Source organism: Heterobasidion irregulare (assembly GCF_000320585.1).
Source record: "Heterobasidion irregulare TC 32-1 unplaced genomic scaffold scaffold_01, whole genome shotgun sequence".
Taxonomy (NCBI): Eukaryota; Fungi; Basidiomycota; class Agaricomycetes; order Russulales; family Bondarzewiaceae; genus Heterobasidion; species Heterobasidion irregulare.
The window spans coordinates 303,290-321,348 of record NW_009258197.1 but is presented as its reverse complement, the minus strand read 5'-3'; the positions used below and the strand labels follow the sequence as shown (position 1 = coordinate 321,348).

At 46.1% G+C, this 18,059-nt stretch overlaps 4 protein-coding genes across 4 annotated transcripts; 1 reads left to right on the top strand and 3 right to left on the bottom strand.

The window, feature by feature from the left end:
- Window positions 1–56: 56 nt before the first annotated feature.
- On the bottom strand, window positions 57–1,568 carry HETIRDRAFT_307199 (uncharacterized protein; the record flags this gene model as incomplete). The annotated part of the gene is made up of 1 exon (XM_009542244.1): window positions 57–1,568. One exon carries the CDS (start codon window positions 1,566–1,568, stop codon window positions 57–59), a length of 1,512 nt encoding a protein of 503 aa, XP_009540539.1.
- Window positions 1,569–8,422: 6,854 nt separating this feature from the next.
- Window positions 8,423–8,738, top strand: HETIRDRAFT_447248 (uncharacterized protein; the record flags this gene model as incomplete). Its single annotated transcript, XM_009542243.1, has 2 exons — window positions 8,423–8,619; window positions 8,699–8,738. 2 exons carry the CDS (start codon window positions 8,423–8,425, stop codon window positions 8,736–8,738), a joined length of 237 nt encoding a protein of 78 aa, XP_009540538.1.
- A 4,158-nt stretch (window positions 8,739–12,896) lies between these two features.
- Window positions 12,897–14,621, bottom strand: HETIRDRAFT_166040 (uncharacterized protein; the record flags this gene model as incomplete). Its single annotated transcript, XM_009542242.1, has 1 exon — window positions 12,897–14,621. One exon carries the CDS (start codon window positions 14,619–14,621, stop codon window positions 12,897–12,899), a length of 1,725 nt encoding a protein of 574 aa, XP_009540537.1.
- A 188-nt stretch (window positions 14,622–14,809) lies between these two features.
- On the bottom strand, window positions 14,810–15,756 carry HETIRDRAFT_241641 (uncharacterized protein; the record flags this gene model as incomplete). Its single annotated transcript, XM_009542241.1, has 5 exons — window positions 14,810–15,305; window positions 15,363–15,422; window positions 15,479–15,547; window positions 15,600–15,653; window positions 15,707–15,756. Coding segments are annotated over 5 exons (729 nt in total), but the record flags the coding sequence as incomplete, so codon positions are not given.
- Window positions 15,757–18,059: the final 2,303 nt, after the last annotated feature.

Sequence of the window (18,059 nt, the reverse complement as noted above, 5' to 3'; positions counted from 1 at the left end):
ATCTTGTCCTGTGCATCAAGGAAAAGAAGAAGGTGCATATGAGGAAGACCACGCTTTTAAAACTCAATGGTATAAACCATCCCTGCCACCTTGCCAAACAGGCCCTCCTTGATATCCTTTATAAGAGCCTTCATCTTTAAGGCAAACACACGTGCAACCAAGTCTGGACGATCAAAAGGCTGTTGAGTTGAACCACCATCATATTTTAAGAGCTGTTCAGTGATCTCTGGCCAGTTAGGGTTTACAGTCATGGTGATAAAGATGTCAGGCTTATGGCAGTGGCGAGTGATAGCCATAGAATCTTGGAAAAGCTGATACATATAACGTGGACTGCCTGCATGAGTAGAGGGAAGCACAATACATTTTCCCCGCTGGCCTAGGTCTACCTCAGCTTCTGCATGGATAGCATCAAACAATGACTGGTACTTTTCAGCTCTGATCTCCTTCTGATGGTTCCTGATCCAGAAAAGGTTGCTAGACTCAATAGATGCCCAAGCATCAACCACATATTGCTGAAATAGCTTGCCAGCTCTAAAGATGGTTTCAGGATCAAGCAGACGGTGCATAAGACAATAGGCATAATAGCAGCGCTGAGACACCTTGGATGAGAGCATTTGGCCATCAGGTCCAGGATGAGCAAGAATATTAGGATGAAAGCCTTGTTCGCCATGTGGAAATAATGTCACATAATGCAAGGGACTGTAGTGAGGGTAAAGATGGCTGAAATGCTTTAGATAAGGATTGTGCTCATGAAACATATCCTGCAAGTTATTCATGATCTCAGACTTCAAGTTAGGATTGGCATTGTTGCGCTCATTGAGTGCAGCCTGAGGATCAATAACATAGAGCTGAGCATAGGAAGGTCTAAGATGGTTGGGTGGTAGCAGGGTACCCATTTGATGATAAAGTTCTCCGTGGATTTTAAATGCATATGGCCCAGAAGTAGTGGTAACATGATCTGATAGCTTGGCAGCAATAGAAGTAAATGCAAATGCACTATTGTATTGCCTGATATTTAGCCTGAATGATTTGGCATTCTCAGTGTCTCCACAGAGAAGATTACGCAATGTTTGAGGAGGGTCCAATAACACAGGCAGCCTAATTTGGCCTTGTAAACAGCACATGCCAAAGCGGATGTGATTGCGAGTAGAGAATGATAGCTTTTTAGAGGAAAAGTGAAGGGCTTTGCAGTGGGAACATTCAACATCCATATGGCCAACACTATAGCGTGCGTCAGGCTCTTGATAAGGACGACGACCAAGAGGTAGCTGTTGCATTACTTGATTTTGAGCTAGAGCATGGTGATTGTGTTGAATGGCAAGATTGTCATCGTGAATCTGCTGGGAAAGGTTCAAATGATACTGATGGACTTCTTGTGGCTGGGCATTGTTTTCTTGTTGTTGCTCAAGAATAATCTGCTGCTCTGCCTGTGTTTGTGCTCTATGCTCTATATGTCTCTGCTGGGCCTCTATAAGATATTGGTGGATCTCCTCAAGATGCTGCTCATGAAGGGAAGCTCTATGATGATCAAATTCCTGCTGCTCTTGCTGGTATTGTAAAGCCTGCATATTATGCCGAGATGATAATGGAGGCTGTGGATGATGGACAGGATTAGGAAGAGGAACCACTGCGTCTCAGGCCTTGCATTCTCTCTACGATGCCGTCTACGCTCTGCATGGCTCTGTTCAAAGTTATTCATCATGCGGCGCTCATAGTCAGGATGGCTAGCTGCTGCAAGACGCATGCGAGCCTGTCGATCATGATTCCCAATCAAATGGCGTGGAAGATTAGGATGGGCAGAAACATTCACAGGCCAATAATGAGGTGGTGGTGCAGGCATAGGAGGGGGAGCATAGATAGGATATTGTCCAGGAATTTGATAAGCCATAGCACCATGATAGACAGAGTGTTGGAACATGGGAGCAGGATAAAAGTGGGGAGGAACATATTGAGCAGGATGATATGATGGAGCAGAGGAAGCAGCCACTGTAGAATGGTATGACTGGACAGGAGGAGCAAGTGTGGCAGGCTGGTGAAGCTGAATGGGTGGTGCAAGAGAAATAGGAGGCTGAGCAGAATTAGAAGTAGCAGGATGGGAAGGTCTAGAGGGATCCTCAAAAACAGGCTGACGAATAGAGCCTCGTCATGCAGAACGCTCACGCCGAAGAGTAGGAGAAGTCATCTGAAGCCTTTCAGCATGCTCTTGCTCTCGCACAGTCTGGCGCTCATGCTCAGGAGTCCTAGGAGGAGTTCTTGTAAACCCCAAAATTAATAAACAAATTTTGTGTGATTTAACAAAAACTGCATACCTTGTCATAGTCACATCCACATGGGCAGCCTCTTCAACAGCCTCTTGGTTTTCAACATGTCTATAGTTTCTTTTTTTTAGCCAATGACCATAAAAAGATTAAATAAAACCACATACCCATTGAGATTCTCAGGTGGAGGAGTCATATAGAGATCATCCTCATCTTCACTATTATTGGTGTTCTCATTATAGCAAATATGAGTACACACAACCAATAAGCAAAAAGTAAAACACATACTTATGTACAGTCTCAGGTGGAGGTGTCATATAGAGATCATCCTCATCATCATCTCTAAAGAGAATTTTAGCACTGAAACAGTATCCAAGCAAGCCAAAAACACTCACAAAGGTGCCAATGCAGGCATCCAGACTTCCACCACACCCTCATTAGGAGGCCTACAAAAAGAGTTGAGCACAATAGACATGATGCAAGCAACACAGACTTACAAAGGTGGAACACTCATTGTGAAAAGTTAAATAAAAAAAACACCTGCAAACAAAACCAAGAGCCAAGAGTGGTTGCCAAGCTAAGCACTCGCTGAATGCCCCCTCACAGTTCACCTGAAGAAATTGCCACAAGACAGTGCCAGGGGAAGAGAATTCCCAATGCTCTTTGACGACTCAATGTCCAGTGCCTGTAAAGTCCAGTGCCTGTAAAGCCCAGTGCCTATAAATTTTAGTGCTTATAAAGTCCAGTGCCCATAAATTATTTTGCCCTAATATAGCTCTCTTATCATATTTTATAAGGTCCTGCCCATAATATTCTCTATATAAGACTCTCTTGTCAAGCATTATTTAGTTCCTCTATAAGGTCATACCTATAAGGCTTTTCCATAAAGTGCTGGGATACTATTTAAAGCTCCAACACCTGCCAAGATATGGCCCATATAAGGTTCTCCTATATAGGTTCCTTCATTATATTCCCCTATTAGGTTTCTCCATTATGTATACCTATTATGTTCCTCTGTCAGGTTCCTCTATAAGATTTTGCCAGTGAGGCTCTCTTGTGAAGCTTCTCTATAAAGTGCTGAAATATCACTTTTAGTGCCCATAAAGTCTAGTTCCTATGATATTATGTAATGTCCTGCCTATAAGATTCCCCTATAAGGCCCTTCTATGAGATTTTGCAAGATGACATTCAAAAGTTTCCCCTATAAGGTTCCTCTGCCAGATCCTGCCTATATGGCTTTCTTATTAGGCTCCCTTTTCATATTCCATGAAAGGTTCTGCCCATAAGGCTCCCCTATGAGATTCTGCCCTATGAGGCTCCTCCGTGAGGTTCCCTGTGGGGTGCCAGAATGCCATTTTGAGCCCCGATGGCTGCTGAGGCACGGCCTGCTCCAGTTGCCAGCATTGCCGGGCAGACCGGGATGCCGTGTGGAACCCCGATGGCTGCCGAGACACGGCCCACTCCAATTGTGGAGGTTGCCGGGCGCAATTTGTCAGGCCTACGATTACGAGCCTGGTAACAGCTGGTAACATGGAGACGCTCGTAGACGGCGACGGCGATCCGTCGAGGGCTAAAGGGACAGCTCGCTCTGCTCGCCAAATCTCTATATAGAGGGCGACAGTAGGGGTCTGGTGGCAACTAGCCGTCGGCTAATCCCACGTGACAAACCATGCGAGACCACTGTCCCATAGGCTTCGGGAGGCGAAACGGAGCATGTCGGGGCTTGAAACAGAGTTGGTCAGCGCGCGCGTGCCCAGAGCTAACCTAAGCATAGGGAATTCTCTTTCCCTGGCACTGTCTTGCAGTGATTTCTTCAGGTAAAATATGAGGGGGCATTCAGCAAGGGCTTAACTTGGCAACCACTCTGGGCTCTTGGTTTTGTTTGCAGGTATTTTTTTATGTAAATAAATAATAAATAAAAGGGGACAATAAGAAATGGTGGCATTGGGCTAATAGCTCAAGTCATATGTCCTTGATTACACTTATGTAGGCCACATAAGAAACCATGTAAGCAAAGCAAGCATCCATGATAAATTGGGTGAGCAGAGTAAGCCATGTCTTGGTGCTCCTAGCAACTCTAGCAACTAGAGTGGGCTATGCCTCAGCAGCCATTGAAGCTTGAAATGGCATTCTAGCACCTTACAGAGAACCTCACAGGGAAGCCTCATGGGTGGGACCCTAATGGGGGAGCCTCATAGGGCAGAATCTCATAGGGAAATTTAATGGATGGGACCTTATAGAAAGCTTTATATGGAAATTTTATAAGAAGGACCTTATAGGATGTCACAGAAGAGCCATATAGGGATATTAAGGTACTAGACTTTATGGGCACTAGACTTTACAGGCTAGCAACTAGAGTGGGCTATGCCTCTGCAGTCATTGGAGCTTGAAATGGCATTCTAGCACCTTATAGAGAACCTCATGGGGGAGCCTCATGGGTGGGTCCTGATAGAGAAGCCTCATAGGGCAGAATCTCATAGGGGAATCTAATGGATGGGACCTTATAGGGAGCTTTATATGGGAATCTTACAGGAAGGACCTTATAGGATATCATAAAAGAGCTATATATGGATATTGGGGCACTGGACTTTACGGGCACTGGACTTTATGGGCACTGGACTTTATGGGCACTGGACTTTATGGGCGCTGGACTTTATAGTCAATGCACTCTATAGGCACATGAGACCAAGCACTACAACAAAAACTCAGATTAAGCACATGCACTGGACTTTACAGGCACTAGACTTTATAGACACTGGACTTTGTGAACACTAAACTTTACAGACACATCAAACCAAGCATTGTAACAAAAACTCAGATTAAGCATGGTTGTGCCGTCGCAACGCGACAGGTGAAAAGCTAGTTTGTCATGGTGCTCGCTTCGCTCGTGTGGTTTCTTACGTGAACCATGCTTAATCTGAGTTTTTGTTACAGTGCTTGGTCTGATGTGTCTGTAAAGTCTAGTGTTCACAAAGTCCAGTGCCTATAAAGTCTAGTGCCTGTAAATTACAGTGCCCATGCTTAATCTGAGTTTTTGTTGTAGTGCTTGGTCTCATGTGCTTGTAGAGTGCACTAACTATATAGTCTAGTGCCCGTAAAGTTCAGTGCCCATAAATTCTAGTGCCCATAAAGTCCAGTGCTTATAAAGTCCAGTGTCCACAAAGTCCAGTGCCTATAAAGTCCAGTGCCTATAAAGTCCAGTGCCTGTAAAGTCTAGTGCCTGTAAATTCCAGTGCCCATAAAGTCTTGTGCCCCAATATCCCTATATGGCTCTTTTATGATATCCTATAAGGTCCTTCCTATAGAATTCCCATATAAAGCTTCTTATAAGGTCCCATCTATTAGATTCCCCTATGAGATTCTGCCCTATGAGGCTCCCCCGTGAGGTTCTCTGTGAGGTGCTGGGATATCATTTCAAGCTCCAATGGCTGCTGAGGCATAGCCCACTCTAGTTGCTAGGGTTGCTAGGAGCACCAAGACATGGCTCACTCTGCTTACTAAAAGTCCTGTGCCCCAATATCCCTATATGACTCTTTTATGATATCCTATAAGGTCCTTCCTGTAAGATTCCCATATAAAGCTCCCTATAAGGTCCTATCTATTAGATTCCCCTATGAGATTCTGCCCTATGAGGCTCCCCCATCAGAGTCCCACCCATGAGGCTCCCCTGTAAGGTTCTCCATGAGGTGCTGGGATGCCATTTCAAGCTCCAATGGCTGCAGAGGCATAGCCCACTCTAGTTGCTAGGGTTTTTTATGTGGCCTACATAAGTGTAAGCAAGGACATATGACTTGAGCTATTAGCCCAGTGCCACCATTTCTTATTGTCCCCTTTTATTTATTATTAATTTACATAAAAAAATACCTGCAAAAAAAACCAAGAGCCCAGAGTGGTTGCCAAGCTAAGCACTTGGTGAATGCCCCCTTGCCTGAAGAAATCACTGCAAGACAGTGCCAGGGGAAGAGAATTCCCTATGGTTAGGTTAGCTCTGGGCACGCGCGCGCTGACCAACTTCGTTTCAAGCTCCGACACGCTCCGTTTCGCATCCCGAAGCCTATGGGACAGTGGTCTCGCGTGGTTTCTTACGTGGCCCATGCGAGCATAAGCGAGGAGCACGCGAGCATAGCCGTCGCTTAAGCGCCACAATTTTGCAGTGTCGCCCTCTATTTACTAGCTTCTCACCCGTCGCGTTGCGACAGCGCAACCATGCTTAATCTGAGTTCTTGTTACAGTGCTTGGTCTGATGTGCCTGTAAAGTCTAGTGCCCATAAAGTGCAGTGCCCGTAAAGTACAGTGCCTATAAAGTGCAGTGCCCGTAAAGTGCAGTGCCTGTAAAGTGCAGTGCCTATAAAGTGCAATGTCCATAAAGTGCAGTGTCCATAAAGTGCAGTGCCCGTAAAGTCTAATGTCCACAAAGTCTAGTGCCCACAAAGTCCAATGCCTATAAAGTCCAGTGCCTGTAAAGTCCAGTGCCTATAAAGTCTAGTGCCTGTAAAGTCCAGTGCCCATAAAGTCCAGTGTTCACAAAGTCCAATGCCTATAAAGTCTAATGCCAGTAAAATACAGCGCCTATAAAGTCCAGTGCCCATAAAGTCTTATGCCCCAATATCCCTATATGGTTCTTTTGTTATATCCTATAAGGTCCTTCCTGTAAAATTTCTATATAAAGCTCCCTATAAGGTACCATCCATTAGATTCCCCTATAGGATTCTGCCCTATGAGGCTCCCCCATCAGAGTTCTACCTATGAGGCTCCCCCGTGAGGTTCTCTGTGAGGTGCTGGGATGCCATTTCAAGCTCCAATGGCTGCTGAGGCATAGCCCACTCTAGTTGCTAGGGTTGCTAGGAGCACCAAGACATGGCTCACTCTGCTTACTAAAAGTCCTGTGCCCCAATATCCCTATATGACTCTTTTATGATATCCTATAAGGTCCTTCCTGTAAGATTCCCATATAAAGCTCCCTATAAGGTCCTATCCATTAGATTCCCCTATGAGATTCTGCCCTATGAGGCTCCCCCGTGAGGTTCCCTGTGGGGTGCCAGAATGCCATTTTGAGCCCTGATGGCTGCCGAGGCACGGCCTGCTCCAGTTGTTGGCATTGCCAGGCAGACCGGGATGCCGTGTGAAACCCCGACAGCTGCCGAGACACGGCCCGCTCCAGTTGCCGAGGTTGCCGGGCGGCTGAAGAGACAGCTCGCTCCACTCGCCAAATTTGTCATGGTGCTCGCTTCGCTCGTGTGGTTTCTTACGTGGCCCACGCGAGCATAAGCGACAACACGCGACATTAGCCGGCGGAGTTTTGCCACAATTCTTCACTGTCGCCCTCTATATAGGGACTAGCTTTTCACCCATCGCATTGCGACGGCTCAACCATGCTTAATCTGAGTTTTTGTCACAGTGCTTGGTCTGATGTGCCCATAAAGTCCAGTGCCTATAAAGTCCAGTGCCCATAAAGTCCAGTGCCTGTAAAGTCTAGTGCCCGTAAAGTCCAGTGCCTGTAAAGCCCAGTGCCTGTAAAGTCTAGCGCCTGTAAAGCCCAGTGCCTGTAAATTTTAGTGCCTATAAAGTCCAGTGCCCATAAATTATTTTGCCCTAATATAGCTCTCTGATCATATTCTATAAGGTCCTGCCCATAATATTCTCTATATAAAACTCTCTTGTCAGGCATTATTTAGTTCCTCTATAAGGTCATACCTATAAGGCTTTTCCATAAAGTGCTGGGATACTATTTCAAGCTCCAACAGCTGCCAATATATGGCCCATATAAGGTTCTCCTATATAGGTTCCTTTATTATATTCCCCTGTTAGGTTTCTCCATTATGCTTACCTATTATGTTCCTCTGTCAGGTTCCTCTATAAGATCTTGCCAGTGAAGCTCTCTTATGAAGCTCCTCTATAAGGTGCTAGAATATCACTTTTAGTGCCCATAAAGTCTAGTTCCCATGATATTCTATAATATCCTGCCTATAAGATTCCCCTATAAGGCCCCTCTATGAGATTTTGCAAGATGACATTCAAAAGATTCTCCTATCAGGTTCCTCTGCCAGATCCTGCCTATATGTCTTCCCTATTAGGCTCCCTTTTCATATTTCATAAAAGGTTCTGCCCATAAGGCTCCCCCGTGAGGTTCCCTGTGGGGTGCTAGAATGCCATTTTGAGCCCCGATGGCTGCCGAGGCACGGCCTGCTCCAGTTGCCGGCATTGCCAGGCAGACCGGGATGCCGTGCAGAACCCCGACAGCTGCCGAGACACGGCCCGCTCCAGTTGCCGAGGTTGCCGGGCGGCTGAAGAGACAGCTCGCTCCGCTCGCCAAATTTGTCATGGTGCTCGCTTCGCTCGCGTGGTTTCTTACGTGGCCCACGTGAGCATAAGCGAGGAGCACGCGAGCATAGCCGTCGCTTAAGCGCCACAATTTTGCAGTGTCGCCCTTTATTTACTAGCTTCTCATCCATCGCGTTGCGACGGCGCAACCATGCTTAATCTGAGTTTTTGTTACAGTGCTTGGTCTCATGCCTGTAAAGTCTAGTCTCTGTAAAGTCCAGTGCTTGTAAAGTCCAGTGCCTGTAAAGCCCAGTGCCTGTAAATTTTAGTGCCTATAAAGTCCAGTGCCCATAAATTATTTTGCCCTAATATAGCTCTCTGATCATATTCTATAAGGTCCTGCCCATAATATTCTCTATATAAGACTCTCTTGTCAAGCATTATTTAGTTTCTCTATAAGGTCATACCTATAAGGCTTTTCCATAAAGTGCTGGGATACTATTTCAAGCTCCAACAGCTGCCAATATATGGCCCATATAAGGTTCTCCTATATAGGTTCCTTTATTATATTCCCCTGTTAGGTTTCTTTATTATGCTTACCTATTATGTTCCTCTGTCAGGTTCCTCTTGAAGATCTTGCCAGTGAGGCTCTCTTGTGAAGCTCCTCTATAAGGTGCTAGAATATCACTTTTAGTGCCCATAAAGTCTAGTTCCCATGATATTCTATAATGTCCTGCCTATAAGATTCCCCTATAAGGCCCCTCTATGAGATTTTGCAAGATGACATTCAAAAGATTCCCCTATAAGGTTCCTCTGCCAGATCCTGCCTATATGGCTTCCCTATTAGGCTCCCTTTTCATATTCCATGAAAGGTTCTGCCCATAAGGCTCCCCTATGAGATTCTGCCCTATGAGGCTCCCCCGTGAGGTTCCCTGTGGGGTGCCAGAATGCCATTTTGAGCCCCGATGGCTGCCGAGGCACGGCCTGCTCCAGTTGTTGGCATTGCCGGGCAGACCGGGATGCCGTGTGAAACCCCGACAGCTGCCGAGACATGGCCCGCTCCAGTTGCCGAGGTTGCCGGGTGGCTGAAGGGACAGCTCGCTCCGCTCGCCAAATTTGTCATGGCGCTCGCTTCGCTCGCGTGGTTTCTTACGTGGCCCACGCGAGCATAAGCGACAACACGCGACATTAGCCGGCGGAGTTTTGCCACAATTCTTCACTGTCGCCCTCTATATAGGGACTAGCTTCTCACCCGTCGCGTTGCGACGGCGCAACCATGCTTAATCCGAGTTTTTGTTGCAGTGCTTAGTCTGAGGTTATGTGACAGTGCTTAATCTATGTTTATGTTATAGTGCTTAGTTTGTGGTTGGGTTTTAGTCAAGCAGCCAAGTTAGAGTAGCAGTTTTATTTCAAGCATACATATAAAAAGTTAGAGTGGGGATTGAGAGTCAAAGTGTAAGAAGTTTCTATATAAGTTTTATACTACAGTCCTTGTTCAAGTCCTATTATAATTGTTAGCCATGTCACAATGATTATAATCCAAGACATACTATTGATTATCCAAAATGCCTTGCAATACCTCAGGGTACACTATATTGGTGGTTTTGGTCCCTTGTGAGTCTGGTGGGAATAACACCTTGATTCTATCTCCTGATGTGCAGCGTGACAGTGCAACATAAAGTTGGCCATGGGAAAATACAGGCCGCTCCAAATCCAATCCAACAAACTTGACAGACTGTCCTTGTGACTTGTTGATGGTCATAGCAAAGGCAACATGGACAGGGAATTGTCTGCGCTTCAAAGGAATAGGGCAGGCTTCTCCAGATGGCTCCAGGGTTAATCTAGGGATAAACACAATTCTTCCAGCATGTGCTCCACCCAAGATACGGCATTTCAAGACATGTGTCCTTGCCTCAAGTAAGATGAGTCGAGTGCCATTGCATAAGCCATGAGAGGGATCAATGTTGCGCAAAAGAATGAGAGGACAACCTCTTTTAACATGGAGGTGAGCAAGAGGAAGGCCAGAGATATTGATGGAGTTCAAAAACTCTATAGGATAACCCTCTATGTCCTTGACAGAGTCAATGCTGGTCAGGAGCTTGTCTTCTCCAGGAAACTTGGCCAGAATCTCCTTGTTGATCTCAGCAACAGTGTCATTGCGCCCAGAAAGAATCATACGGTCAAGGAAGAAGTGGTCTGGTTTGGGGTGCTGATCAGATATGTCAGGATAGATAAAGTCAACCAAGGATTCCTTAGTGTTGTTATCAAGATGCATGTTGGGAGGAAGTTCAATAGACTTGTCTTCACCAAGGTTATGGCCAGAACCAACATTGAGGAGCCATTGAGCAAAGGCATTGCTTTCAGGAGTCTGGTCTAGACGCATATTCTGTTTGAGAGTGAGAAGTTGGATGTGATTCCAGAGTGAGGACTTGCGCAAAGATGCAGCCACAATCTGCTCTCTGCTTCCTTTGGGAACCACAGGCAAGGTCTGACGAAAGTCTCCAACAAACAGCACAGTAACACCACCAAAAGGAGCAGGGTTGCCCATAAGATCCTGAAGAGTGCGATCAACAGCTTCAATTCCATAGCGATGCTGCATTGGTGCCTCATCCCAAATGACCACCCCAGTCTGATGAATAAGACCATCAAAGTCAGAGTTTTTCTCCCAAGAGCAAGAGGAGCGCTCATTGAGACCCTCAATGGGGATTTTGAAGCGAGAGTGAGCAGTGCGACCACCATCTAGAAGCAAGGAGGCAATGCCAGAAGAAGCAACACAAAGAGCAGCCTTGCCTTGAGAGCGGACAAAGGCAGCAATAGTGTTGCAAACATAGGTCTTTCCACCACCTCCAGCACTGTGCAGAAAGAAGACTTGGCCTTGGTTGGACTGGACTGACTGCATGACAGCATCATAGGCATTTCTCTGCTCAGCATTGAAGGTCAATAGATTAGTCTCCACCTGAAATGCAAGGTCAGCTCAAGGTCAACTTTGAAGGATGCATGGTAACTGACCTGTTCCCAAAGAGCTACATAATCATGGTTGAGCTCATCCTGAAGAAGCACATTTGCAGCTTGGTTCCAATCTTGCAGAGGCAAAGGCATAGGAGGATAGTCAATGAGGCGCTTTCCCATTCCAGTAAGGACTTTGTCCAGCAGATAGAGGCCATAATCAAAGACATCCTCTTGAGTAGGATCAGGAAAGCCCATGGCAGTAAGACGCACATGCAGATCATCACAGATTTTGTCCTTGTAGCGATTCCAAAGAATAAGAGGTTGTGAAGGAATACAGAAGCGAAGAATGGTGGCAAAGAGGGATCTAAGTTGAGTTCCAGTCTGCATATCTGCTGCTTCAGCCAAGGCCATATCCCACTCTCCATCATCCTCCAAAAGGCCACGTGCAAAACAGGCATCACGATAGGTAGGATATTCAATGCCTTCATAAGTGCGAATGTCTTTCCAGTCCTTGGCACCTTTGACAATGGTGAGCAATGTTCTGAGGTAAAAGTGTTCGCCTGCAGAGGGATGGACAAATAACATTCTGCCAATAGTAGAACCTTGCTGACGTGGAGTCCATATTTTCTTTGACTGGTTCCAGACATAGTGAAGAGGAAAGTCCTGGTAGGTATGAGCATGAGCAGCAGGGAACTTTTGGTTGGCAATAAACCATTCAGTCAACTCGGTTTTCTGGGACCTGTCTCTGTTTAAGACTTCTTCAGGATTATCATCAGCATCAAAGTATACCTGCTGTTCATTAGGGAGATGAACAGGAAGACGATAGACTGTGGGGGATTCCAGATGCCTTGGGAATTCAAAGATGTTCCAGCAAGCCTCCATAGGTCCAATATAGCGAGCATCCACATAGTCCTTAATCTCATCAATGTCTCCAATCTGAAGTGTAGCACGATCAGGACCTTTGTAGATATACTTGTGGATATATTTGACAGCCTTGATGGATGCACAGACCTCCACATTGATATGGCAGTTGTATTTGGCAAGGAGATAGGGATTATAAGGAACAACATCACGATTGTCAAACTGCATAGTATGCCGAGTGAAGGTGCGCCCATTGTTTGGCCTAGCATATGTAGGATAGCCATCCTCACCATAGAGGGTCTGCTCAGTAAAGTCCTTCCGATAGCGCTTGCTACAAAGCTTGACTTTTGTGCCTCCAATATCTTTTTCTTCCATGCAACATGCTTGAGGAAACTCAGGGCCGCAGCGTCCATGGAGCATGTATCTTGTGACAGACTCATAAAGCATAGGATGGGCAGCAGGATCTGGAAGCTGGGCAGAGACAATCCTATCCACATCTTCAGCACTTTGAATCTTGTCCTGTGCATCAAGGAAAAGAAGAAGGTGCATATGAGGAAGACCACGCTTTTAAAACTCAATGGTATAAACCATCCCTGCCACCTTGCCAAACAGGCCCTCCTTGATATCCTTTATAAGAGCCTTCATCTTTAAGGCAAACACACGTGCAACCAAGTCTGGACGATCAAAAGGCTGTTGAGTTGAACCACCATCATATTTTAAGAGCTGTTCAGTGATCTCTGGCCAGTTAGGGTTTACAGTCATGGTGATAAAGATGTCAGGCTTATGGCAGTGGCGAGTGATAGCCATAGAATCTTGGAAAAGCTGATACATATAACGTGGACTGCCTGCATGAGTAGAGGGAAGCACAATACATTTTCCCCGCTGGCCTAGGTCTACCTCAGCTTCTGCATGGATAGCATCAAACAATGACTGGTACTTTTCAGCTCTGATCTCCTTCTGATGGTTCCTGATCCAGAAAAGGTTGCTAGACTCAATAGATGCCCAAGCATCAACCACATATTGCTGAAATAGCTTGCCAGCTCTAAAGATGGTTTCAGGATCAAGCAGACGGCGCATAAGACGATAGGCATAATAGCAGCGCTGAGACACCTTGGATGAGAGCATTTGGCCATTAGGTCCAGGATGAGCAGGAATATTGGGATGAAAGCCTTGTTCACCATGTGGAAATAATGTCACATAATGCAAGGGACTGTAGTGAGGGTGAAGATGGCTGAAATGCTTTAGACCTCCATGGTTATAACAGACAACAATATCTCTGTGCAAGTCCACTTCCTCATCTCCACTTCCAGGAATGATGGCAGCAACTTCATCTGCAGTAGGCTCATTATAGTGGCGATGATCTGTATTGGGCAAGACAGCAATACGGGCTGCAAGCTTGTCTCGTTCTCCAGGATTCTTGTCTGCCATGATTTGATAGGCATGGCGGTACAGGGGAACATAAGGATTGTGCTCATGAAACATATCCTGCAAGTTATTCATGATCTCAGACTTCAAGTTAGGATTGGCATTGTTGCGCTCATTGAGTGCAGCCTGAGGATCAATAACATAGAGCTGAGCATAGGAAGGTCTAAGATGGTTGGGTGGTAGCAGGGTACCCATTTGATGATAAAGTTCTCCGTGGATTTTAAATGCATATGGCCCAGAAGTAGTGGTAACATGATCTGATAGCTTGGCAGCAATAGAAGTAAATGCAAATGCACTATTGTATTGCCTGATATTTAGCCTGAATGATTTGGCATTCTCAGTGTCTCCACAGAGAAGATTACGCAATGTTTGAGGAGGGTCCAATAACACAGGCAGCCTAATTTGGCCTTGTAAACAGCACATGCCAAAGCGGATGTGATTGCGAGTAGAGAATGATAGCTTTTTAGAGGAAAAGTGAAGGGCTTTGCAGTGGGAACATTCAACATCCATATGGCCAACACTATAGCGTGCGTCAGGCTCTTGATAAGGACGACGACCAAGAGGTAGCTGTTGCATTACTTGATTTTGAGCTAGAGCATGGTGATTGTGTTGAATGGCAAGATTGTCATCGTGAATCTGCTGGGAAAGGTTCAAATGATACTGATGGACTTCTTGTGGCTGGGCATTGTTTTCTTGTTGTTGCTCAAGAATAATCTGCTGCTCTGCCTGTGTTTGTGCTCTATGCTCTATATGTCTCTGCTGGGCCTCTATAAGATATTGGTGGATCTCCTCAAGATGCTGCTCATGAAGGGAAGCTCTATGATGATCAAATTCCTGCTGCTCTTGCTGGTATTGTAAAGCCTGCATATTATGCCGAGATGATAATGGAGGCTGTGGATGATGGACAGGATTAGGAAGAGGAACCACTGCGTCTCAGGCCTTGCATTCTCTCTACGATGCCGTCTACGCTCTGCATGGCTCTGTTCAAAGTTATTCATCATGCGGCGCTCATAGTCAGGATGGCTAGCTGCTGCAAGACGCATGCGAGCCTGTCGATCATGATTCCCAATCAAATGGCGTGGAAGATTAGGATGGGCAGAAACATTCACAGGCCAATAATGAGGTGGTGGTGCAGGCATAGGAGGGGGAGCATAGATAGGATATTGTCCAGGAATTTGATAAGCCATAGCACCATGATAGACAGAGTGTTGGAACATGGGAGCAGGATAAAAGTGGGGAGGAACATATTGAGCAGGATGATATGATGGAGCAGAGGAAGCAGCCACTGTAGAATGGTATGACTGGACAGGAGGAGCAAGTGTGGCAGGCTGGTGAAGCTGAATGGGTGGTGCAAGAGAAATAGGAGGCTGAGCAGAATTAGAAGTAGCAGGATGGGAAGGTCTAGAGAGATCCTCAAAAACAGGCTGACGAATAGAGCCTCGTAATGCAGAACGCTCGCGCCGGAGAGTAGGAGAAGTCATCTGAAGCCTTTCAGCACGCTCTTGCTCTCGCACAGTCTGGCGCTCATGCTCAGGAGTCCTAGGAGGAGTTCTTATAAACCCCAAAATTAATAAACAAATTTTGTGTGATTTAACAAAAACTGCATACCTTGTCATAGTCACATCCACATGGGCAGCCTCTTCAACAGCCTCTTGGTTTTCAACATGTCTATAGTTTCTTCTTTTTAGCCAATGACCATAAAAAGATTAAATAAAACCACATACCCATTGAGATTCTCAGGTGGAGGAGTCATATAGAGATCATCCTCATCTTCACTATCATTGGTGTTCTCACTATAGCAAATATGAGTACACACAACCAATAAGCAAAAAGTAAAACACCTACTTATGTGCAGTCTCAGGTGGAGGTGTCATATAGAGATCATCCTCATCATCATCTCTAAAGAGAATTTTAGCACTGAAACAGTATCCAAGCAAGCCAAAAACACTCACAAAGGTGCCAATGCAGGCATCCAGACTTCCACCACACCCTCATTAGGAGGCCTACAAAAAGAGTTGAGCACAATAGACATGATGCAAGCAACACAGACTTACAAAGGTGGAACACTCATTGTGAAAAGTTAAATAAAAAAAACACCTGCAAACAAAACCAAGAGCCAAGAGTGGTTGCCAAGCTAAGCACTCGCTGAATGCCCCCTCACAGTTCACCTGAAGAAATTGCCGCAAGACAGTGCCAGGGGAAAAGGATTCCCAATGCTCTTTGACGACTCAATGTCACCCGTTGTCTGCAAAGCAGGTCGTTGTGACTGCGAGATCGTGGTAAAAGGTACCTGAGCAACTGAAACACCGCAGGATGAGAGAGGTCCAGGCAGCTATGAAAAGACTGCTTTTGGCTACAGCAAACTAAGGCCGTGCTGGTAGACTTCACACCCTGTAGGCTTTTTCTAAGCAGAATCCGTGCTCAGAGACACCCAGTAGAGCAGAGTAGAGTTTGAGAGAAAAGCCAGTAAGGAATAAAGCAGAGGAGAGCACAGATGAGGGTCTGGGACAGAGATGATGATGGTTGATGGCAGAGATCAGGTATCGCAAGGCTCGCAGCAGCCGCGGGCACGCGCGCGCTGACCAACTCCGTTTCGAGCTCCGACACGCTCCGTTTCGCGTCCCGAAGCCTATGGGACAGTGGTCTCGCGTGGTTTCTTACGTGGCCCACGCGAGCATAAGCGAAGACACGCGACGTGAGCCGCCGGCCCAGCGCCACAATTTTGCAGTGTCGCCCTTTATTTACTAGCTTCTCACCCGTCGCGTTGCGACGGCGCAACCATGCTTAATCTGAGTTTTTGTTACAGTGCTTGGTCTCATGTGCCTGTAAAGTCTAGTCTCTGTAAAGTCCAGTGCTCGTAAAGTCCAGTGCCTGTAAAGCCCAGTGCTTGTAAATTTTAGTGCCTATAAAGTCCAGTGCCCATAAATTATTTTGCCCTAATATAGCTCTCTGATCATATTCTATAAGGTCCTGCCCATAATATTCTCTATATAACACTCTCTTGTCAAGTATTATTTAGTTCCTCTATAAGGTCATACCTATAAGGCTTTTCCATAAAGTGCTGGGATACTATTTCAAGCTCCAACAGCTGCCAATATATGGCCCATATAAGGTTCTCCTATATAGGTTCCTTTATTATATTCCCCTGTTAGGTTTCTTTATTATGCTTACCTATTATGTTCCTCTGTCAGGTTCCTCTTGAAGATCTTGCCAGTGAGGCTCTCTTGTGAAGCTCCTCTATAAGGTGCTAGAATATCACTTTTAGTGCCCATAAAGTCTAGTTCCCATGATACTCTATAATGTCCTGCCTATAAGATTCCCCTATAAGGCCTCTCTATGAGATTTTGCAAGATGACATTCAAAAGATTCCTCCCCTATAAGGTTCCTCTGCCAGATCCTGCCTATATGGCTTTTCTATTAGGCTCCCTTTTCATATTCCATGAAAGGTTCTGCCCATAAGGCTCCCCTATGAGATTCTGCCCTATGAGGCTCCCCCGTGAGGTTCCCTATGGGGTGCCAGAATGCCATTTTGAGCCCCGATGGCTGCCGAGGCACGGCCTGCTCCAGTTGTTGGCATTGCCGGGCAGACCGGGATGCCGTGTGAAACCCCGACAGCTGCCGAGACACGGCCCGCTCCAGTTGCCGAGGTTGCCGGGCGGCTGAAGAGATAGCTCGCTCCGCTCGCCAAATTTGTCATGGCGCTCGCTTCGCTCGCGTGGTTTCTTACGTGGCCCACGCGAGCATAAGCGACAACACGCGACATTAGCCGGCGGAGTTTTGCCACAATTCTTCACTGTCGCCCTCTATATAGGGACTAGCTTTTCACCCGTCGCGTTGCGACGGCGCAACCATGCTTAATCTGAGTTTTTGTTACAGTGCTTGGTCTGATGTGTCTGTAAAGTTTAGTGTTCACAAAGTCCAGTGTCTATAAAGTCTAGTGCCTGTAAAGTCCAATGCCCGTGCTTAATCTGAGTTTTTGTTATAATGCTTGGTCTCATGTGCCTGTAGAGTGCACTGACTATAAAGTCCAGTGCTCATAAAGTCCAGTGCCCATAAAGTCCAGTGCCCGTAAAGTCCAGTGCCCATAAAGTCTAGTGTCTGTAAAGTCCAGTGCCCATAAAGTCTAGTGTCCACAAAGTCCAGTGTCCACAAATTCCAGTGCCTATAAAGTCTAGTGCCTGTCAAGTACAGTGCCTATAAAGTCTAGTGCCTGTAAAGTCCAGTGCCCATAAAGTCCAGTGCCCCAATATCCCTATATGGCTCTTTTATGATATCCTATAAAGTTCTTCCTATAAAATTCCCATA